Source organism: Neoarius graeffei, chromosome 10 (genome assembly GCF_027579695.1).
Source record: "Neoarius graeffei isolate fNeoGra1 chromosome 10, fNeoGra1.pri, whole genome shotgun sequence".
In the NCBI taxonomy this organism is placed as follows: Eukaryota; Metazoa; Chordata; class Actinopteri; order Siluriformes; family Ariidae; genus Neoarius; species Neoarius graeffei.
Window position 1 is genome coordinate 24,758,142 of NC_083578.1, and position 25,155 is coordinate 24,783,296.

General features: G+C 41.6%; 1 protein-coding gene across 2 annotated transcripts in view; it reads right to left on the bottom strand.

Moving 5' to 3' along the window:
• The window catches only part of zgc:171572 (protein bicaudal D homolog 2), a 128,457-nt gene that overhangs the window by 70,227 nt on the left and 33,075 nt on the right, over window positions 1-25,155 (bottom strand). For both annotated transcript variants that reach the window (XM_060931601.1, XM_060931602.1), the window contains exon 2: window positions 863-1,075. In XM_060931601.1, the coding sequence (XP_060787584.1) occupies window positions 863-1,075 (213 nt within the window). The remainder of the gene's footprint in view (window positions 1-862; window positions 1,076-25,155) is intronic.

The following is a 25,155-nucleotide window of genomic DNA, read 5'->3' on the forward strand; positions in this document are numbered from 1 at the left end:
TAATAGAGTCATACGGGCGGCACGGTGGTGTAGCACTGTCGCCTCACAGCAAGAAGGTTCTGGGTTCGAGCCCAGTGGCCGATAGGGGCCTTTCTGTGTGGAGTTTGCATGTTCTCTGCGTGGGTTTGCTCCGGTTTCCCCCACAGTCCAAAGGCATGCAGGTTAGGCTAATTGGTGGCTCTAACTTGACCGTAGGTGTGAATGTGAGTGTGAATGGTTGGTTGTCTCTATGTGTCAGCCCTGCGATGATTTGGTGACTTGTCCAGGGTGTACCCCGCCTCTCGCCCATAGTCAGCTGGGATAGGCTCCAGCTTGCCTGTGACCCTGCGCAAGATAAGCGGCTACGGATAATGGATGGATGGATAACTGTTGTATAAAAGCAATATCGTTAAAGCAAGAGTGCAGTTATGCTGAATATCAGCACAGCTGCACAGGATAAGCAGTTACGAATAATGGATGGATAACAGAGTCATTTACACATTGTAAACTCATCATATTGCAAAGGTCTACACGGTGGCCAACAATATACAATGAATGGATTTGACTATGATGCTCTTCATTAAACTATCAATGCCCAGTACCGATTTATAATAATGCACTTAAATATATTATTCTTTCCAAGTTTTTTAAAAATTATTCTTATCGAGAACCATAATTCTTAAAAATACCGAATTTTACAATGTTATGGTCATCAATGACAAAAAAAAAATCCTTCTGATTTACCAGGACAAACATAGAATGACATTTATCATTTATGCTTTTATGCTCAGGGTAAATAATAATTTTTTCAGTTAAAAAAACCTGAATCGTGCTTGCTTATTGTCAAGTTGTGTGTGTCCTTGTGCACAATAGTGTGTCTTACCTCCCTGAGCTCCTGGGTGATGGTGGACAGGCGCTCGTTCTCTGACTGTGTGTTGGTGAGGGCGTTACGCGTCTGCCTGAGCTCGGTTTGTAGCTCTTGCACACGCTGCTCGTAGTACGCCTCCTTACATGCTGACTCCAGGAGCAGAGACTCCTCCCGACTCTCACCATCGGCTGCCACTTTCCTCTGGTTGGAGTGAGCCTGTCCGAATGCCTGGGGAAAGAAAGCATGTCTTGTTAGGATCCAAAGCTGCAACTTTCATGCTAATACCAAGTCTCCATGACATACAGCTGCACTGCATTCTGGATCTAAAAAGTCCAACATTTGTTGTCTCAACTACTTTGACATATTTCTCATTGATGTGACTTTGAACGTCATTGGAAAATGGTGAACGAGAAAAGAAATGCTTGCTTGTTTGTATTTAGGAGCGAACAGCAAAATTTCATCAATATCCCTTTTCGTCGAGATCGCTTAAATTTGCCCCCATTTCCTACACCAGTGTAATCTCATTAGCGATGCCCCTCTGTGATGTCAGCAAGCTGCACAACCACTTACAAAATTTCAGCATCAATCAACAAATTAGCGCTAGACTCAGTTCGATTGTTTGTGTAATTTCCTCGGAAATTACACTGAGATGTCAGCATTCTCCAGCCAGCTGACTGTGTCCACGTCCAGTTGGATGAGACCGTCAGGCCCATGGGGTGGCTTGAAGACTGGGGACTCCTGAAGGATGTGGGGGATTGTCTGCGTGCGACCGCACTGGCAGGCATCGTTCTCACTAGCTCCAATCGTCTTGAGGAAGGACTGGGTCCTGCCCCATCCAATGCGGAGGCGGTTGAGGTGGGTCCACGCCTTGCGGGTGAGATGGCAGGGCTTTGCAGAGGGGAAATCAATGAAAGAGTGCAAGGTGGTGCGTGAGTGGCTCCATTCCTCCTGCCATCTCTGCTCCACCCAGGAGTCGGAGGCTGGTCCAGCTCTCAAGAGTGCTGCAGCTTTGATGGCAAAGTGCTGCCTTGATCGCCGTTGGGGGGTGTTATCATCCTGAGTTGGTGGAATGAGGCTATTCTCCTCGAGTGCCTTCTCTGCTAGCTTGAGGACTTGACAGTCTCGCTGGATGCTTGTAGGAGGAATTCCTGAGACTACAGGGAGCATCTCAGTCGGTGTAGGTTTCAAGGTGCCAGAGATAAGGCACATCGCTTCATTGAGAACCACATTGACAGCCTTGGTGTGAATGGTGTGGGACCAGACAGCTGTGGCGTATTCAGCAGCAGAATACACAAGGGTGAGGACTGATGTTCGGAAAGTGGTGAAATTGACTCCCCACTGTAGTCCACTAAGCTTCTTAATGATGTTAATGCATTTGGAGGTTTTGTTCACCACATTCTTGAGGTGAGGGCCGAACGTAAGGCTGCGGTCCGGGGTCACACCAAGATATACGGGCTGTGGGTTGAACCTCAGCTTCTTGTCTTGCATCTTTCTCCAGCTCCTTTTTTGCAAGTCGATTAGCTAGATGGTAAATTGAGCAAACCGTTTTGGACTCGCTTAATTTGGGGATCGAGCTGAGAACCTCTACGTGGTGATCCCTAGTAACGACCTCGGCCGGCTAATCTCAGCGACTCAATTTCCAGAAGGAAGCAATTTTGATCGTTACACTGACTAGACTCGGTAAAGACATTACAAAAATTTCAAAATCAACATTCAATTTAAAAAGTTTTTGGATGGAGGCTTCCTTTGATGTAAGCAGAAACAAAATCGTATGTGTAGTATGTCGTGTATGCCTTTGCTATAAAATGAGGATGTAATTCGGTAGGTTAGTTAATCATACCTGATAAAATGCTCTGTTTACTCTGGGAGCTCCCAACAGACAAAAAAATAAAAAATACACAGAAAGGCATGAAGCATCAAGGAAAAAGAAAAGAAAGGTAAAAAATGTACTGAAATCTGAGTGATATCCCCCCACAGTACCATCAAGGGCATCAGTGCCTGCAGACAATCTTTCCAACCACCAGCGAATTTCACTTGTTTGCCAACCTCCTTAACACAGAGCAAAATCAGATGTTGTGGTGGGAGGTTTTAAAAAAAAACAACTTCAAGTGTCCCAGCTTTAAAAGGATAGTTCGGGATTTTTGACATGAATCTGTATGGCATCCCCATCAATAGTGTCGTGCAAACACACTGACCTTACCCCTGACAGCATCCTGTGAGTCCGGTTCTTGTCCAGTTTTGGTCCAGACGAAAGTAGTCCGGCAAGTTTATTGGGGTCACGAAAGTAAAACGTTTTTCGTCTCAAAACAGTATGTGTTCAAAAGAGTGATATATTTGCATCACAAAACCGTTGGCAAATAAAAAGTCAGACCTCGAAATCGCTTGGCACTATTTTCTCTCCCTTCTTATCACTGCGCGCTGCCGCCAGGTGACAGCGAAACGCAGACCCACTAAGCTGGTGGGAGACCAAGGCTGCACTCTATCACGGCTTACACACGTGATGGCACGGAGGATGTGTATAGTGGCAGCATCTGTCCCCCCAGAGAGGATCTTTTCAAAAGCAGGACAGATTATAACAGAGGAGAAATAGAATCAGAATTAACTAGTTAATTGCAGCAATTAAAGGAATAGGTAGGAAAAGGAAGGCGCAAAGACACCGCGCAGCGCCTGAAAACGGGTTTTCAGGCGCTGCGCACCCGTGTTCAGGCGCTGCGCGGTGTCTTTGCGCCTGCAGCGGTGCTTTGCCTGTGCTGTGGCTGAAAATAGTTCCAGATATAAAATGGTCTAGTAAATCCCTTCGTGTTAATTTGCATTGATATGTGTACTCGATGTGACTGTACAAGTCATGAGAAATAATTATAAACAATCTTGAGTTATTTAATTAACTTTTGTAATGACAATGCTAGCTGGACACGCCGGATTACAGCAACTACGCTAAGCTAAGCTAACCTAACCTGGGCGTTTATAGATCAGGACAATGGCTGGGTCGGCTACAAAACGCTTTGGCTCACTCATCCAACTCTAGGGACTGCAGGGACTGACTCAATTTCATCTGGGGGTGGCGTATTCCTTTAAATCAAAAATAAAATCTCAGGAGCCGAAAGAGCCGGCTCCTTATAGTAAGAAGAGCCGGCTCCCGAAAAAGAGCTGAAATTCCCATCACTAGTAAACAATGAATGAAACAGCCGTGGCTGTCACCTGGCGGCAGCGCGCAGTGATACCGAGGGAGAGAAAATAGTGCCAAGCGATTTCGAGGTCTGACTTTTTATTTGCCAACGGTTTTGTGATGCAAATATATCACTCTTTTGAACACGTACTGTTTTGAGACGAAAAACGTTTTACTTTCGTGACCCCAACAAACTTGCCGGACTACTTTCGTCTGGACCAAAACTGGACAAGAACTGGACTCACAGGATGCTGTCAGGGGTAAGGTCAGTGTGTTTGCACGACACTATTGATGGGGATGCCATACAGATTCATGTCAAAAATTCCGAACTATCCTTTTAACATAGCTTAGCTGAGCTTACCGATTTATAAACCAGTTTCTCACAAAACTCCGATCTTGATTTAGACACACACACAAAATCTGACCTGCGGCCTACCCCAAGGACACCGTGATTGCAAACTTCCTGTAATCTAATCTCTCAGACTTGGTCTAGAGCCATATGATTAACTGTTCAGATGAAACATGTGCACGCTTTGTTCCGGTCTTGTGCAAACTTGATCAGGATTTGGACGTCTTTACTGTGCCTTCGTGACAATTCCAGGCCCAGTCACACTAACTGTTTCTCAGCAAACGCTTTTTGCAGACATCTGACATGAATCAATGAGAAATTATGAAAAACATGACTTCAAGCTTGATGACTCATTTTTGAAACTCAATAACAACCACTTTGACAAAAAAAAAACGCTAAGCTTTCATAAGTAAAGGTCACTTTCTTGAGAAGAAATACAGATGCTAGTCGGGGTGTGAAAATATTGTCTTTTTGATTAATTGTTTTTAAAAATTAATCCGATTCAATATCTATCTATAAAATGTAGCGTTTGATTTCTTATGTTAATCTGCATTTTTTTGGGGTGAACAATTTTCTAGGTTCACGTTAGCCTTTTCTTTAGTGGTTTTCATGATTAATTTCCAGTGACTACATTTGTAAATTTGTGTTCCCATTAGAGCTTTTTATATAGCTCCCTAAATATGGAAACCTGCTATATAGCATTTCATATCTCATTCCTATTGAATTGATATTAAATCGCATCGGATTGAATCAAATCGTAAGCATGTGAAGTGGAATCAAATGGGGTCATCTGTGCCAATACCCAGCCCTAGATGTTAGTCATATTTGAATATCTTTCACATGAGATACGCGAGGACTGAACACCACTGCTTTCGTAGACAAAATACAGGCCAACCACTTGCTGACATTTTGTCAAGATTATAAACTCAGTGTGCTAGATCATCATCTTTTTTCTAATTTCCAAAGGTTCTAATCATCTCATCTCATTATCTCTAGCCACTTTATCCTGTTCTACAGGGTCGCAGGCAAGCTGGAGCCTATCCCAGCTGACTACGGGCGAAAGGCAGGGTACACCCTGGACAGGTCATCACAGGGCTGACACATAGACACAGACACCCATTCACACCTACGGTCAATTTAGAGTCACCAGTTAACCTAACCTGCATGTCTTTGGACTGTGGGGGAAACCGGAGCACCCGGAGGAAACCCACGCGGACACGGGGAGAACATGCAAACTCCACACAGAAAGGCCCTCGCTGGCCACGGAGCTCGAACCCGGACCTTCTTGCTGTAAGGCGACAGCGCTAACCACTACACCACCGTGCCGCCGGTTCTAATCATATACACAATCATTTCCCTTAATCTGTATTAATGCACTTAGTTAGCAAACTAGTTTGCCTTTATTTACATTGAGACTGGACAATCCTATCTAGGAGGACTAGCTACTTACCTGATGACTTGCAGTGAGTCCCCTAAATTTCTGTTTTTTTTTTAATGGGGGGGCTGAACAAACAGCTAAAGGTGTTATAGTTAAAAGTAGACTGCCTTTCAGATTTTTAAGTGTAGGTCATAAAAATAATTTTCCCCAAGACACAATTATTTTTGTTTAGTGGACAGAAAGCTACTGAATTCGAATCACAGACTTTCAATTTTATTTGTTTTTTTTTCTAATAGAACAATTAATGAATTTCGGGCCATGTGGCCCTAAATCCTACGCTATTTTTTCTTGCTTCACCATGACCCAATTCAAGCTACTACGTCATGCATCACGTGGTGGGCTTTCCCCGTTCGCACAAGGCATTGTGGGATACAAATTTGAAACAGGAGAGGAAAATAGAGGACAAATGAAATGTGTGCGAATGAAACGTGAAAGACCAACTACAGTAACGGAAAGCGAGAAGAAAAGACGTGATGTTATATACGAAGGAAAGGAAATGCAGGACCAAACTAATAAATATTGACAGTCAGCGAGCACCTCAGTGTGATCAGCTGTTAGTTTAGCGACAGAATGATGGAACTGTCAGTGCACGCTCAAAGGTAAACCTGCGCATGCACAGCACACGGACTTCCTCTGTCTGCTTGACTGCGCGACGCGAGCGATTTCATGCACATTATTTGCTCAGGAATCCCCTCAAATTAAATAACTTCCCAGCCACAGAACGGCCTGATATTTTGTGAGATATTACAGAAATAAACATAGATCACAATGACCAAATTTTAGAGGGAACTAAATTTCACCGATTTTATGAAATCGAAAGGCCGTCTCGCTTTAAGTCTTCATATTCATTTTACAACAATTTGTTTTACAATAGAACATTTATTTGACAAATCTTTTTTAACAAGTATTAAGAGATTAAAAAGGAATATGAACCATTTATACTGCTAATTGATTTATAATTCTAATTAGAAAATCAGATAGCTTATTACTGCTTTCTGTAATTTGTTTTCACTCCCCTCTCCACTGCCAATCACTACTTTGATTTAGTAGACTGACTGTACTCTTTTGAAATAACATGTAAAAAATAAGTCATTTTCTATGGTTAGCTAACTTAAAGATCTTCACAAAGTGATATGTTCCAATATGATCTTACTATGAATGTTCGTGTGTGTCTGAAGACATCACTCACACGCTTTCTTTGAAAAAAAAAGTAATATGCCCTCCATCTTTTGCTGCTTGGGGGGGATCTGACATTGCTAACTATTGTTTGAATCAAATAGTTTTTGAGCACACGAGAGGACAGCGACACAGACGGGAAACTGGCAGCTTGAGCGGGGGATGTTTCGGCATGGTCTTAGTGCCTGCACCCTCTCCTGTTTTTGAGCAGGCACTCGTTCTGCGTGGTCCTAGTGCCTGCACACCTGGGTTTTTTTTGTTTGTTTGTTTTTTCAGACCTTAAAATGTGTGTGGGGTGTGTGTGTGTGTGTGTGTGTGAAGGTGTTCCAATATAATGGTAGGGGATACAGTGACTTGTCCATCCTTGTCATGTGTTTAGGAATAACAGATAAAGAAGAAACCTTTATTTGTCACATGCACACTTCAAACACAGCGAGATTCATCCTCTACATTTAAACCATCTGAAGCAGTGAACACACACCCAGAGGAGCAGGCAGCCATACTACAGCACCCAGGGAGCAGGTAGGGGTTAGGTACCTTGCTCAAGGGCACTTCAGCCCAAGGCTACCCCATGTTAACCTAACTGCACGTCTTTGAACTGTGGGGGAAACTCCACACAGAAAGGCCCCCACCAGCCACTGGATTTGAACCCAGAACCTTCTTGCTGTGAGGCAACAGTGCTAAACACTACACTACCATGCTACCCGAGGGAAGAAAGGAGAAGAATCAGAGTCATGGGAGAAAATAGTGTTCTCTGTGGTGAGCTAAACAGCTTTGATGTGGGCCTTGTTTGAAGTCGCTGACGTCCACAGTAAAACAACTTACTAATTGTTTAACACACCAGGGAGTTTGAATGTAACTCTATATTCTCATACACACATGTATCTCAGATATTTAGCAGGTGTTTCTAGAGCAGAAAAGCCCCTTCTTTTTTTTTTTGGCAAGAGCTCAGAGCTTGACATTTGATCTAGTTTTGAAATACACAACCCAGATTCCAGTTCCACTTTCCTCTCGCCCCATGACATTTTCAGAAAGCAAAAACAGTGGACGGACTGTCAAATTTAAGCCCAAAAATAAGGTGTAAGCATACTAGATTTAAAACCCATCAGGCGCTGTTATAATGAGTGCTTTTTAATTGCAATGGTAAATTTGGCTGCCCCAATTAATCCAAATATACAGTATACCAAGGGCAGCACGGTGGTGTAGTGGTTAGCACTGTCGCCTCACAGCAAGAAGGTTCTGGGTTTGAGCCCAGTGGCTGACGAGGGCCTTTCTGTGTGGAATGTTCTCTGTGTGGGTTTCCTCTGAGTGCTCCGGTTTCCCCCACAGTCCAAAGACATGCAGGTTAGGCTAACTGGTGGCTCAAAATTGACCGTAGATGTGAGTGTGAATTGTTGTTTGTCTCTATGTGTCAGCCCAGCGATGACCTAGCGACTTGTTCAGGGTGTACCCCGCCTCTCACCCATAGTCAGCTGGGATAGGCTCCAGCTTGCCCACGACCCTGCACAGGATAAGTGATACAGGATAAGGCTACAGATATTGGATGGATGTACAGTGGTGCTTGAAAGTTTGTGAACCCTTTAGAATTTTCTATTTCTGCATAAATATGACCTACGTAAAACATCATCAGATTTTCACACAAGTCCTAAAAGTAGATAAAGAGAACCCAGTTAAACAAATGAGACAAAAATATTATACTTGGTCATTTATTTATTGAGGAAAATGATCCAATATTACATATCTGTGAGTGGCAAAAGTATGTGAACCTCTAGGATTAGCAGTTAATTTGAAGGTGAAATTAGAGTCAGGTGTTTTCAATCAATGGGATGACAATCAGGTGTGAGTGGGCACCCTGTTTTATTTAAAGAACAGGGATCTATCAAAGTCTGATCTTCACAACACACGTTTGTGGAAGTGTATCATGGCACGAACAAAGGAGATTTCTGAAGACCTCAGAAAAAGCGTTGTTGATGCTCATCAGGCTGGAAAAGGTGACAAAACCATCTCTAAAGAGTTTGGACTCCACCAATCCACAATCAGGCTACGTTTACACTAGACCGTATCTATCTCGTTTTCTTCGCGGATGCACTGTCCGTTTACATTAAACCGCCTGGAAACGCCTGGAAACGGGAATCCGCCAGCGTCCACATATTCAATCCAGATCGTGTCAGCTCCGGTGCTGTGTAAACATTCAAAATACGCGGATACGCTGTGCTGAGCTCTAGCTGGCGTCTCATTGGACAACGTCACTGTGACATCCACCTTCCTGATTTGCTGGCGTTGGTCATGTGACGCGACTGCTGAAAAACGGTGCGGACTTCCGCCTTGTATCACCTTTCATTAAAGAGTATAAAAGTATGAAAATACTGCAAATACTGATGCAAATACTGCCCATTGTGTAGTTATGATTGTCTTTAGGCTTGCCATCCTTCCACTTGCAAGTAGTAAGTGATATGCGCTGGGATCACACACACAGCGGCTCAGTCCTGAATCGTGGCTTGTGCACTTCACTCGCACGCTCTGTGAGCTGCGCAGGGTCGGAGTGCGCACCCTCCAGAGGGCACTCGCTGTTCAGGGCGGAGTGATTTGGAGCGCAGGATGCCTGCGGAGCCGAGCGTATCCGCGTATTGGCGTTGCTGTGTGCACGGCTAACAGTTTTAGTGTAAACGCGAATCATTTTAAGAACATTAATCTGATGATCCGCTGATTCGACGTAATGTAAACGTAGCCTCAGACAGATTGTGTACAAATGGAGGAAATTCAAGACCATTGTTACCCTCCCCAGGCGTGGTCGACCAACAAAGATCACTCCAAGAGCAAGGCATGCAATATTCAGTGAGGTCACAAAGGACCCCAGGGTAACTTCTAAGCAACTGAAGGCCTCTCTCACATTGGCTAATGTTAATGTTCATGAGTCCACCATCAGGAGAACACTGAACAACAATGGTGTGCATGGCAGGGTTGCAAGGAGAAAGCCACTGCTCTCCAAAAAGAACATTGCTGCTCGTCTGCAGTTTGCTAAAGATCACGTGGACAAGCCAGAAGGCTATTGGAAAAATGTTTTGTGGACGGATGAGACCAAAATAGAACTTTTTGGTTTAAATGAGAAGCGTTATGTTTGGAGAAAGGAAAACACTGCATTCCAGCATAAGAACCTTTTCTCATCTGTGAAACATGGTGGTGGTAGTATCATGGTTTGGGCCAGTTTTGCTGCATCTGGGCCAGGACAGCTTGCCATCATTAATGGAACAATGAATTCTGAATTATACCAGTGAATTCTAAAGGAAAATGTCAGGACATCTGTCCATGAACTGAATCTCAAGAGAAGGTGGGCCATGCAGGAAGACAACGACCCTAAGCACACAAGTCGTTCTACCAAAAAATGGTTAAAGAAGAATAACGTTAATGTTTTGGAATGGCCAAGTCAAAGTCCTGCCCTTAATCCAATGGAAATGTTGTGGAAGGACCTGAAGCGAGCAGTTCATGTGAGGAAACCCACCAATATCCCAGAGTTGAAGCTGTTCTGTATGGAGGAATGGGCTAAAATTCCTCCAAGCCGGTGTGCAGGACTAATCAACAGTTACCAGAAACGTTTGGCTGCAGTTATTGCTGCACAAGGGGGTCACACCAGATACTGAAAGCAAAGGTTCACATACTTTTGCCACTCACAGATATGTAATATTGGATCATTTTCCTCAATAAATAAATTACCAAGTATAATATTTTTGTCTCGTTTGTTTAACTGGGTTCTCTTTATCTACTTTTAGGACTTGTGTAAAAATTTGATGATGCTTTAGGTCATATTTATGCAGAAATATAGAAAATTCTAAAGGGTTCACAAACTTTCAAGCACCACTGTACATGGGTGCTTTAAAATCCTTTATTTTGATGCTTTCTGAGTAAGTGCAATAACACACTCTGGCTCATAAAATGGACGACTAATTAAGCCAAAATTATGATTTCAATATCGCCAAAAACAATTATGATGATCATTTTAGTCATAATTGTCCAGGAGTGGGTGATTTAACCCTTGACCACCTTGCATCTTGACTGAGGAAGAGATACAGCTAGGAGGGACTGAAGGAGTTAACAGCTGACTAGTGAGCAGCCTCTGCAATGCAGCGCTGGTATTCTGCAGAGGAGAATCTCCAATCTCTCTCTCTCTCTCACACACACATACATGCACAGTACACACAGCCACGATAATGAAATACTGCATGGGCATGTTTAAGCCTGAAGCAGAAGAGCTTTCCTGGAAATCTATCCACTGCGCCTGTTCCAGCATGCTCTGTGCATAAACTCATTTCACAGGACACTACTCCGGGACACTGATCCACTGCTGTGTGTTGGACAATGCTCGCCATTTACGATTGACTTGGAAGAGTTAACACCTTTCCAGAAATCATTTGGATGTCAGAGGCCATGCTAACTGACACAACAGCTCATGGGATTTTGAGAAAATGGTGTATTTGGTGAAATATAAATATCATTTACCTAAGAAGCCTGCCCTGTTAGTGCTAGTCATGCAGAACAAAAAATGAAGGTCAGAACGTCTGCATATGCAGGCTAAGGTGTGTGTGTGTGTGTGTGTTTCACTGCCTTACATGGAACACTGATCACCTGTATGCAGAAAAAAAAATTCAACCACATTCTCTCCTTCACTCTCTTATGCATACATCAGCATATCAAATCCAGCCGATTTTTTTTTAATCAAGCGTTTTTTCACTAAACAGAGCATTAAGAGCAGAGTCAAAACGAGTAAATCATGATGAAGCAAATGTTCAATCCCCTATGCAGTCACTGTTCACTTTTGCATGTTGTCCGCGTGGGTTTCCTCCGGGTGCTCCCACAGTCCAAAGACATGCAGGTTAAGTTAACTGGTGACTCTAAATTGACCGTAGGTGTGAGTGTGAATGGTTGTCTGTGTCTATGTGTCAGCCCTGTGATGACCTGGCGACTTGTCCAGGGTGTACCCCGCCTTTCGCCCGTAGTCAGCTGGGATAGGCTCCAGCTTGCCTGCGACCCTGTAGAAGGATAAAGCGGCTACAGATAATGAGATGAGATGATATATATATATATATATACAGGGTGCGATTTGTCAAAAAACCAGAAGGGGGGATGTTTTTTTTTAAATCATGAAACGTCACAAAATTAAGGTAACAATAGGCTAACAGCTCAGTAACATCCGATGATATCAAATGAATAACACTAAATGAAAACGAACACTAAACCAGAGATAGTAAATTCATCTTCCTATCTCTCTGACTAAATACACGAACACAACAAAGTTCGCATTGCTTGTCGCGTTGCTGTGATGTTTCTCTCCCTCCGGATTAAATGGACAGTGACTCGAAAATCACTAAAATACATGAATACTAAATGAACAGTTTGCTCTGATGGCGCAGTTCACATTGTGCGCAGCTTTCCGATTTAAACTGTTTTTTTTTCTCATCCTTATACTTCCTGTTTCATGGACTGTAACGGATTTGCTTATTTAGTAATTTTAATACAGAATTTACTTTGAAATTATAATCAGACACTCCAACGCCCCCCCTAAAAAAAAAAAAAATCGGCCGTGAAAAAGGCCAAAAGGCGCGCTGTTTGCATCCCTGCGATACATTGATACATTGTAGATAATAACAATATCTTTGCGTTCTATAAGAACGCAAAGATATTGTTATTATCTACAATGTATCTATTTGCTGGGGATGTTCATGAACATCAAAGCTGCCACTTCGGGTCATTTTGAAAGTGAGTGCAATGTAGACCATAGAAAACTGTGTCACAACATGCCTGTCATGTCAACTTTTTTTTGTTTGTTTGTTTTATTGATGGGGTTGTCCCTGAGGATTTTTTTTCAGCAGAGATAAAAACCAGAGGGGGGGATGATCCCCCCAGCAAATCGCACCCAGCCTATTACTATGACATTCATGCTATTATCCAAATCAACCCATACTGTGGTAGCAGCACAATGTATACAATCAGGTCAAGAGCTTCAGTTAAAGCTAGACTGCCTTTCAGATTTTTTCAAGTGTAGGTCATAAAAAGAATTTTCCCCGACACCCAGTTATTTTTGTTTAGTGGACCGAAAGCTACCGCATTCAACTCACAGACTTCCAATTTTATTAGAACAATTAATGAATTTCAGGCCACATGGCCCTAAATTCTCTGTGATTTTTTTCCTGCTTCACCATGACGCAATACAAGATACTATGTCATGCATCACGTAGTGGGCTTTCCCTGTTTGCGCAAGGCATTGTGGGATACAAATTTGAAACAGGAGAGGAAAATGGAGGATGAAACGTGAAAGACCAACTACAGTAACGGAAAGCGAGAAGAAAAGACGTTATGTTGTGAAGGAAAGGAAACGCAGGACCAAACTAATAAATATCGGCGCTTAGCGAGCACCTCGGTGTGATCAGCTGTTTGTTTAGCGACAAAATGATGTAACGGTCAGTGCACGGTCAAAGGTAAACCTGTAGATAGCAGTAATGCAACACTGGATGCCAGCTGCCGTAAAACCCAAAAGAAGAAGGAAAAGAGGACGACAACGACGAAGGTAAACCTGCGCATGCGCACACGGACCTCCTTTGTCTGCACGAAGCAAGCGATTTCATGCACATTATTTGCTCAGGAATCCCCTCAAATTAAATTAAAAAAAAGATATATTTTTTTTTTAGATATTACAAACATGTATCATAATGACCAAATTTCAGAAGGAACTAAATTTCACCGATTTTTATGAAATCGAAAGGCCGTGTAGTTTTAATGTTCATATGAAATATCACAATGGGGAGATGTGACCTCGGCATTGGAATGTAGGTTGGCTTGAGTATTTTGTTGAGAAAGGTCAGAGAAAAATGGACAGACAAGATTACACTCACATGAAGGCTACAATAACTCAAATAACCACTCTTTACAACCGTGGTGAGCAGAAAAGCATCTCAACGCTCACAAAACATCGATTCTTGAGGTAGATTGGCAAGGAGTGGCAATGGGCAAAATTGTACACGCTTATTAAAAAAATGGAAATTAGGTATGCTGGAAAATAACAGCTGACAAGTACAACACAAGTCCACATCTTTAATGCTTGAATGACTTTTTTGCCTTTGAATAAATAAATATTAATATATTTCAACTGTTATTAGTGCTTTTTTTCTCCTGACAGCCTGAATTTCTCACTGCGAGTTTTTTTTTTTTTTTAAAGGAACAGTCCACCGTATTTCCATAATGAAATATGCTCTTATCTGAATTGAGACGAGCTGCTCCGTACCTCTCTGAGCTTTGCGCGACCTCCCAGTCAGTCAGACGCAGTCAGACGCGCTGTCACTCCTGTTAGCAATGTAGCTAGGCTCAGTATGGCCAACGATATTTTTGGGGGCTGTAGTTAGATGCGACCAAACTCTTCCACGTTTTTCCTGTTTACATAGGTTTATATGACCAGTGATATGAAACAAGTTCAGTTACACAAATTGAAACGTAGCGATTTTCTATGCTATGGAAAGTCCGCACTATAATGACAGGCGTACTAACACCTTCTGCGCGCTTCGGCAGCGCATTGATATCTGAGCTCCGTATCAATGCGCTGCCGAAGCGCGCAGAAGGTGTTAGTACGCCTGTCATTATAGTGCGGACTTTCCATAGCATAGAAAATCGCTACGTTTCAATTTGTGTAACTGAACTTGTTTCATATCACTGGCCATATAAACCTATGTAAACAGGAAAAACGCGGAAGAGTTTGGTCGCATCTAACTACAGCCCCAAAAAATACCATTGGCCATGCTGAGCCTAGCTACATTGCTAACAGGAGTGACAGCGCGTCTGACTGCGTCTGACTGACTGGGAGGTCGCGCAAAGCTCAGAGAGGTACGGAGCAGCTCGTATCAATTCAGATAAGAGCATATTTCATTATGGAAGTACGGTGGACTGTTCCTTTAAACACTGTCAGAGGACATGTGACTGTGCGTGAGCTCTGCCTTATGGTGGCCTCCAAAAAATACTTATTGACCAAAAGTGTGTCAATAAATAACAAGGCATGGATTGACATTTCAAAAGGGTCAGATAAAATACTGTTAGCACAAGGAGAAAGGGAGAAAGAGGCCCTGTGTGCTATCCACTGGAGAAAAAAAATCCTTATTGATTCCTCTTGCTCTCTCACACACAGCTACGGTAAACTGAATATTTTAACACTGACCAGTCAGAAAACAGTAGGACTGGAGAAGGTTTAACATCATCTCTCTCTCTCTCAAACACACACACACACACCACTGTTCACATAACCATATAATCGCACATTTATTCTCACTGACTAAAGAACGTGATACACGAATACAATATTTGCATCCACATATTCCACATTTCATCTTATTATATACCATACAGAATCAGTTCAGTCGGAGAGAACGCATCGACTTGGACTGCAGAAGTAAAAACAGCTTATAAACAGCAGATAATACACTACAGAGAAAAGTAGGAAGTGTGTAAAAAAAGTGTCATTCTGGATTCCCTGCCAATTAGATTGGCAGATAAGGGCACACGAGCCACACAGATGGTTATCCGCGAATCCACGTGGTGTGGCACTGCACACACTCGTCTTTTATTTCCTATTTAGACATTCATGCTTTCTGAATCCTCTTTAACGGTGCAGTATCCTGTCGATTACAGAGCCATTTTTGGGGGGGTTGTAGTCATCTGTATTCATCTGCTTTGCCTTCCCTTCGCATGACTTTCCCATGACATCAGTCTCAGCCTGCGCAGATGACTTATCCAGCTGACCCACTTCCTGCTTGGGTTAAGAAGGCAGCTGGTTCTTTTCAAAGTTTACCAATGTGGTGTGTAGAAGGAACTGAGCATTTTAGAAACTTAGCATGATGTCCTTGGAAGAAAAAAAAATAACCTGAACGATCTAAATATAACTGGCGGATTTGTTTCAAATTCAAATAGCGAACTAAATCAAATGAGAAACAGCAAGTTTTATTTTAACCAAGTGAGAAATGGAGAACGAATCCAGGCCACAAATCCACCAGATGGCCTCTGGTTTTCAAATGCCGTAGTGTTGATTAACGTTCGATAACAGCAGCTCTGGCAATAGGTCCGAATGCAGGGTTAATATTAATGTACTGGTTCCAACACGTTTTTTATTGTAGCTGCTCGTATCACAGATGCGCCACATCAACTGATTAAAAACGTGTGTAATTTTTGATCTGGAGAAGTTTTCTGTGAGGAGACGTTTATTTAACAGGAGCCTCGGAGTCAGAGGCAAAGCTGTAACTTTAAGCAACTTTAAACTGTAACTGAGTTTTCCACCTGAGTGCTTTGAATTTTCCTGGGATCAGACTACAAGAATTCAGCCTGGTTTTGACATGATTTTTTCATGGTCGACAAATTTCCAGTTTCGGGCCCAAACACGAACGTCAGGAATGCCAAACAGGCCGTGTAGTGTGACATAATCAAAGAACAGCAATGTGGTGTCTGGGATGCCCCACAATACCCCGATGAAAAGTCTAGCATGTCGGAATTTTTGTATTTTCTTGCCTAACTCCTACGATGTATTCCTAGATAGCCATAATTGACAATTTCTTGACTCTCCTTCCCAAGGACGTGCTTGATGATTGGTCAGGGTCAAACTTGCAATGATGCCAGTCTCCCAACCAGTGCTGTAGTCCAGTCACTAAACCTCGAGTATGAGTCCAGTCTCGAGTCCCCAGTGTTCAAGTCCGAGTCATTAAAAAAATTTCAAGTCGAGTCCGAGAACAAGACTCCAACAGCACCATTTGATGGTGGCTGTTAACATTAGTCTGTTCCTGAACATGGCATATGAACAGGTGAATGTGCTTCTCTTTGTCAGGGACTGCGAAGTATTCTGTCAGAGATGGTTGGGAGACGGATGTAAGTGCAGAAGGTGTGTTTATTAATACAAGTGAAGACATAAACAATCCAGAACGGCAGGCAAAATTGTAAAGCGGTGAAACAGGCAACAGGTCGAGCGAGGCACAAACAGGCTATCGTAGACTCGGCAGAACCAAAGACAAGAAACAGGAAATCAGGGATCAGGAAACCAAACAAGGAAATGAGGCTCAGTAATGGGTCAGCAATGCAACTCAATACTTCGTAAAGTAAGTGCGTTTTCACAGTTTTTATATAGGCGCGCTGTTTGCCTCTTAATCCTGTGCAGGTGTGAGTCGTTTACGGCGTACGCGAGAGTCCACTTGGCACGCACGCTGTCTGGAGTGTGACCGAGAGTCTATCTGATACACGTGCCAAGTTGTGCAGGTGTGACACTCTTGCACGAAATTGGTACAAAAATTAATGGAGATATAAATATCTTATGCCAAATTATGATGGCATGCTACAAAAAATTAAAGAACAAATCCGAGTCCTCGTCTCCAATTCACGAGTCCGAGTCATCAGTGCTCAAGTCCAAGTCGAGTCACGAGTCCTTAAAATTAGGGCACGAGTCGAGCCTGCTCCCAACCAAAACACAGCAAGAAATTGATGACACTATAATTGCCTAATCTAACATGGTGACCATCGTGGAACAAGAAAACATTGTGTAGTCTGATCTCAGCATAACATGCCAAGCTGCAACCTCTGTCTTCCTGACTTCAAGAGAGGAAAAAAAAGAAAGGCTGGTGAGGGAATGACTCATGTGTTTTGCAGAAATAAACAAATGAATAAATACATAATAAATCCATTCTGTCACTGTTTCATGAATAAAAAAATTGCATTTGCTGATAAATTGCTGTGTTGTTCGAGGAAAACAATCAACCTCAGGGTGGTACTTTGTTCGTAGGAAAACAGCCAGTTCGAAATAATCATAGGCAAATTCCAAAATATTCTCGTTAACCTGGTTAGCACATGTACGCGCACAAAAATGTCACTAAAATCATTCGAAGTTTTGGCTTCAGCAGACCAGCGGAAATGGAAACCCCTTACTCCAGCTGAAAATGTATGTTTTAATACATTTGTACGGGACCTTTTACATTTTCTTTCAAACCAAACAAAATCTTGTGTGAAAGAGAAAGAGCACATATCAATAAAAAGTCAATAAAAAAGTCTACTTGTCTGTGAATTTCTTATTACATGCACATGTGAAATAAATAGCTTGTCTTTTGACGATCAGTGTCTCGTTAATCTAATTTCAGACAAGCTTAAATAACCAAAACCACAGCCTGGCATTGCACGTTTAATCAATCAGAGATGGCAGTTAATCAAATGCGCACGGGGTGCGAACGGGAGAAAGCCCAAAGCCCTGGGTTTCATACAACAAGCCTTGCAGACAACAAATGTCTAATGTTTACTAAGCTTCACCTTTATCATATCTGCATTTAGTATAAATACGCAGGTGATTAGAGAAAATCATGTGCGCTGATTGGTCGAAAAATTCTCGATAATCACCTCGAGCGACTCGGCAAAATGGCGGCCAATCACTTCATCAGCGTACGTGAGGAAGAATTACAAATCATGAAAGAAAATGCTGTTCCTAAAAGCACTAAAGATGCTACGAAGTTTGGTCTAAAACTTATTCAAAGGGAAGGTGGAATTGTGATTTATTTTATCGATTACAAAAAGTATTTCATATGAGTCGGCATAGATAAGTGACAAGTCTGCGCCACGCCTTTATTACATTTGTACGCCACTTTTGAAGTTGGAAATAAATTTTTTAATACTTTTCTTGATATAATCACTTTTGTATTTATACTAAAACAATTATCCACCTCAGGCTCAGTGACGACTGGCGATTATTATACATACAGGACACTTTTTCCATGGAATAAAAACATGTATTCTATTCCCTTCTAGCGGGTTTCATTCATTTGGTTTGATAGCATGCAATATTTTAATTATATCGCTTATCTTATGTGTATTACGTCACTCTACGCAATGGAGAATGAGCGTTGAATATGGTTTATGATACCGCATGGTTTTCAAGACATGATGTCACATGTCGGAGCTGATGCGAATATCCAATGAGAGAGTTTTCTGCTGCGCATGTACAGAACCATTTCTTTGCTCGTCGGGAAAGAGGAAGACGCGTTGAACACCCGAAAGGCTCCCAAAACTTCATTAGATATTCTTCTCGCATATTTACAAGAGAAAAACATACCTACGGACATTGAAAAACTGGAAAAGAGACAAGTCAGAGATGTAAAACTTCCGTGCTAGCAAGTGACTGTGACAATTTGTAAACGAACATAGCCGCCAGGTTTGCTTTGTTAAATATGGCAGATTTTGAGAGAGTTTTGAAAGAGAAAGACACGTTGAACACCTGAAAGGCTCCCAAAACTTTATTAGATATTCTTCACGCATATTTACAAGAGAAAAACGTACCAATGGACATCAAAAAACTGGAAAAGAGACATGTCGGAGATGTAAAACTTCCGCGCTAGCAAGCGACTGTGACAATTTGTAAACAAACATAGCCGCCAGGTTTGCTTTGTTAAATATGACAGATTTTGAGAGTGTTTTGAAAGAGAAAGACACGTTGAACACCTGAAAGGAATGTATTATAATAATAATAATAATATTGGCTGGCTTTCTTTCGTGGTCTATCAGATATATTCCATTCAGCTAGCATGACATTCAACTCGTCTTCGGCTCGTTCAATATCACGCTAGCTGAATGGAATATATCTGATACACCACGAAAGAAAACCAGCCAATATTATTTAAATAATAACTGAGACAAAGTTGAGGTGTGTATTTATACTTAAACAATTATCCACCTCAGGCTCAGTGACTATCGGTGATTATTATACATACGGGACACTTTTTCCATGGAATAAAAACATGTATTCTATTCCCTTCTAGTGGGTTTATTGATGGCATGCAATATTGTTACCATATTGCTTATCCTCCATATATTACGCCACTCTCCCCAATGGAGAATGAGCATGCAATATTGTTATAATATTGCACATTGTCAAGACAACATGACGTCACACGTCAGAGCCATGTGAAAATCCAATGACAAAACTTGCGTGCTACGTGTGCAGCAGTCGGCCGGGAGAAAGAGAAGACGAGGCTAATCCAGAGCTAGGTTTAAGCACTAAATAAATAAACAAACTGAAAACTGAAACTAAAGACGCGCTGAACACCCAAAAGGCTACCAAAACTTCATTAGATATTTTTCATGCATATTTACAAAAGAAAAACATACCAACAGACATTGAAAAACTGGAAAAGAGACACGGTGGAGATGCAAAACTTCTGCACTAGCGAGTGACTGAGAGTTTGTAAACAAACATGACTGTGAGGTTTGCGTCATTAAAAGAGGAAGATTTAAAGAGAAAGACGTGCTGAACACCCAAAAGGCTACCAAAACTTCACTGGATATTCTTCATACATATTTACAAAAGAAAAACAGACCAACGGACATCGAAAAACTGGAAGAGAGAGCAATAGCGGAAATACTGTCAAAGTTCTATTTGGAGGTGAGGAAAAGTGACGGAGACTTTTACAAGAGGACTTCACTCGTGGACTTCACTCAGCAAAGCCCTTTTGTTTTGAACAACTGCAATGTAACGATTAACTACAAGCAAAAGTAACTTTGAACTTGAACTATAAACCTGTATATAGCTTGTATAGAAGTTGGCTTGTTGTTCAGGCTTTTTGGACTTGTACCATTTTTATTGTTAGAACTCTGACTTTGTACATCTACACTGGATTGACAGAACACTGAATTACAGTACATTTGATCAGAATCAGTATCCAATATTGGTTACTCCCCTGCTCTTAACTTTTTATAAAATCTATAATTGTTCCATCGAATGTGTATGTATAATGATAATAATAATAATAATAATAATAATAATAATGGCTGGCTTTTTTCATGCTTTATCAGATATATTACATTCAGCTACTTGTCTTCGACTCGTTCAATATCATGCTGCCTGAATGGAATATATCTGATATACCACTCAACACCAGCCGATATTACTTAAATAATAATAATCATCATAATAATAATAAATATATGTTATTTACCAGTTGGGAGGTCCGTATCGTGAAATACCATGACCGAGGTCTTGAAAGTATTGAGCGAGGCCCTCTGGGCCGAGGCCGTTTGTTTCACCACACGGACCGACCTTAAGCTGGTAAATAATATCTCATCTCATTATCTCTAGCTGCTTTATCCTTCTACAGGGCCGCAGGCAAGCTGGAGCCTATCCCAGCTGACTACGGGTGAAAGGCGGGGTACGCCCTGGACAAGTCGCCAGGTCATCACAGGGCTGACATATAGACAACCATTCACACCTACGGTCAATTTAGAGTCACCAGTTAACCTAACCTGCATGTCTTTGGGGGAAACTGGAGCACCCGGAGGAAACCCACGCGGAGAACATGCAAACTCCACACAGAAAGGCCCTCGCCAGCCCCGGGGCTCGAACCCAGGACCTTCTCGCTGTGAGGCGACAGCGCTAACCACTACACCACCGTGCCGCCAGGTAAATAATATATTTATTTTTTTCTTTACCAAATTCTAACAGAAAACGAGAGCGCCCGAAAGGGAAAACCGAGCCGAGCCGCCATTTTGAATCCTCATTCACGGCTGTAATGCAAATGGCTTCCTCCTTGGTATACAAGTGCACTTCCATGGCAGAAAAAAAACTACATTTTGCCGCCTATGTAGTCCCCTATTTATACAAAATTGAGTCATTCAGGATTCAGCCATGTTTTTGCTCGGCGTTAGCAACAGTTAGAGGTTTTTAGCTTTCTCCTGAAATGTATTCTTTTATTTCTTCTTCCTCAGGGTAGTAAAACTCGCTTTCGCTGTGAACGCTGTCGTTATCGCTATCCATGCTGTAAAATTAATGCTATTCTCCTGAGAAATGCTGGCAAAAATTTATAAGATTTTTGATAATCTTATAAATAAATCTTATAAAAAAAGATAAATGTCAAAAAATGCTACTATGTTTGTTGTTGTTGTGAACGAGCAAGTTGACTGGGGTCCATAACCGAGGTCCGTAACTGGGGTCCGTATCATAGGATACGGACCCACTCGCCAACCGATCAGAGCGCAGGATTTGATGGAAACCGCACTGCGAATATAATAATAATAATAATAATTATTATTATTATTATTTTGGCGAATAACTGTTAAATACGACATTGCAGCATTTTATTACACGATTATTAGTCATGAAAACAGTGTGGGGATTTAGGTGCAATGTGACAGTGTTCATCTTGGATATACTACATATATTTTTAGTTGTTCTCTGGACGGAATTAAATGTAGTCCACATTTAAAAAAACAAAAACAAAACAGGGACAGCCCAACACAAGCACACACATGAAAAACCATTAACGAGGCTGAACCACCCATTTAAATGATGGTTATATAAGCTCGTGTGTCACTCTTCGTTTGAGTGAACGCCCAAAAGAACCCAAATCCAATTGGTTCCCACAGGAACACTGGCATCCAGCCTCAGACACACAACACACACACCACATACACCATTTCTCAGATTCTTAAGAAGTTGGCAAGCATCCAGCCCCTCCCTCTAACGGACCGATACACCCACCCACACACAGTTTGTGGCACCCCTTCCTCCAGTTGTTATCGATTCTGCCTATTCTGTTCTCCTCTCATGTGAAACAGTGAAAACAGAAATGGGGCCCTGAGAACATGACACGTATATACAGATTTTACAAAACCTAAAAAAAAAACCTTTTTCAGCAAAATGTGAAATTCGCAAGGAAGACTTTGACTCGCTCAGAGTGACACGAAAGTTGCAATAAGCAAAAAACCTGAGGTGTAATGCTACATCGACACGAATAAGTGATAAAACAAAAGATAATCCTTCATTTGCTTCGTATGTGTGCGATTACAGAGCAGCGATTTGAACTGAGGTTTTCTTGATTCGATGCAAATACGGTGACGTGACAAATCCAAATTGGCTCGGATGAGTCCTCGGACTAGTCCTATGGCATGTATAGTTAAGGCGTTTCTTCAGTTCCTCATAGTTCCCGTTTTATACACTGTAAAAATGTCCGTAGAATTAACAGTGAATTTATGTAAAATCATGACATAAAAAAACTGTAAATACAAAAACAATGAAGCAGTGTGTAATTTACATCAATATACTGTAAAACTCCTAACCAAATACCACTGTTAATTTAACAGTAAGAATATGTTGATCATATTTTTTTGTAGAATTTACAAATTGTTGTAGTTTAAACACAGACAAGAAGAAGAAGAGAGGGTCCCATATACGATTCGTACATTGGGGGAGTGCCTGTTAGAGAGCGCACTTGTCCTGGGCCATCGGCATAGTGAGGTAGGGTGGCCAGTTCCTTTCCTCGCCGCCTTACTTCCCCCAGTGTTTCCACCAGGTCCCCATTCACTGCTGGGTGTACAGGGAGCGAGCCCCAGATCCCCGTCGAGCCAAGGCTCGACCCAGGGACCGTTCACTTAGTGGTCAAGCGCTCTAACCACTTGGCCACTTCGCCTCCAAACACAGACAAACTGTAATACTAAAGCAGAATGTGATAGTTAAAATTACATCATTGCCCTGTTAAAAAAATTAAAAAAACAGCCACCATTGTGGCTCAGTTGACTAAGGTGCCATACCATGAATCTGGGGACCCAGGTTCGATTCCGACTCAAGGTCATTTCCTGATCTCTCTCCAGCTTATTTCCTGTCTCTACACTGTCCTATCCAATAAAGGTGAAAAAAGCCCCCCAAAAATATATCTATCTAGTAGATCATTGCTTGTAACCATTTTGAATCATTGTTTATTGTACAATGAATATCCGTAAAATTAACAGTTATGTATTGATTATTGTACATTGAATACCTGTAAACTTTACATTTAGTTATCATTAATTGTACATGGAATCCCAGTGAAATGTACAAGTTATTCTGTAATGTTGTTTACATTTCACTGTATTTTTAACAGGATTATTCTGGCAACCACAGCTGCCAGTGTTTTTCCGTAAAAACGATTTCTTTTTACAGTGTATGTAAAAATGTATTTTATTCTGCCATATCCGACCTCTCGTGATGTCCTGAGAGAGACATCGTGATGAAAAATAAAGCCTGGAAGGAAGACTCAGAGGATGATCTGAATATAAATCAAAACAGGTTGAAACAAATGTCTGGCACCATGAGAGTCTGGATTACTGCCCTACTGACACTGCGTGGTGGTTATGGGTTGGTCATCACACACCCACAGGTGTCACCCTGCAATCAGGGTGTGCGCTACAAACAAGAATGGCAACTAACTGTGCGCCTTTGCCCACGCAAATTCACCGTGAGATGTAGCGCTTATCCAGTGCAATTAAAATCATCACCAGGAGAAAATTAAAGGGTGGATCCTGATGATCCCGACGATTATGGTTTCAAAGAGATAATGTTTTTTTTTCCTTTCTCTCCGTTCTCATGCTGCTCAGAACTGAGAGTAATTAGTGTGGCGTACCAGTAATCACCATCTGCTCATTCACACACACACACACACACCACATTCAATATTATGCTAATAGGTTTCCTCACTCTTTGTTTGTTTGTCTTCCTTTTTCATTCAGAGCATTTTTTAATTGACATCGAGCACGGAACATCATACTCTGTCTCTCTTCTTTTAGTATTTTGGTCTCAAGAAATTTAACAAATGTATCACGACAGCATTTTCAATATTTTCACCACAGTATTTCCCACACACAGGGATGAGAGTGGGTGGTCACCAAAAAAGCAGAAAACAAGATGGCGCCCAAAGCCGGGGGTCTGGGAGGGATACCCCCCCCCCCAGGAAAATTTTGAAAAATAAGGCCTTACAAACCACTTTTCCTGCAATCTGAGCTGTAGTAGATAAAAAATCTGTTGTCTTTTTTATATATTTACATGAAAATATGTTTCAAATCAATAGGAGTATTGTTTGAATTCAAAATAAAATCACATTCTCCATTCAAGGGTATGATTATAATTTATGATCAACAAAAATGACAAACTAAATTCACATTAAACGTAAGTTTTATTAATTATCAAAATGTTCATATATTAAATAAAATTTCTTAGGGAGAAAAGGTCAGTCACCCTATGTCCTCATTAGTTGCATATGATTTCAAAGTCTTTTGAAATATTTACGTTTTCAAAACTGTCAGCATTAATTCAGATTTACTGACCATCATATACATGTTCAATGTATTAAATCAAACGAATGCTAAGTTTATGGGATAATGTC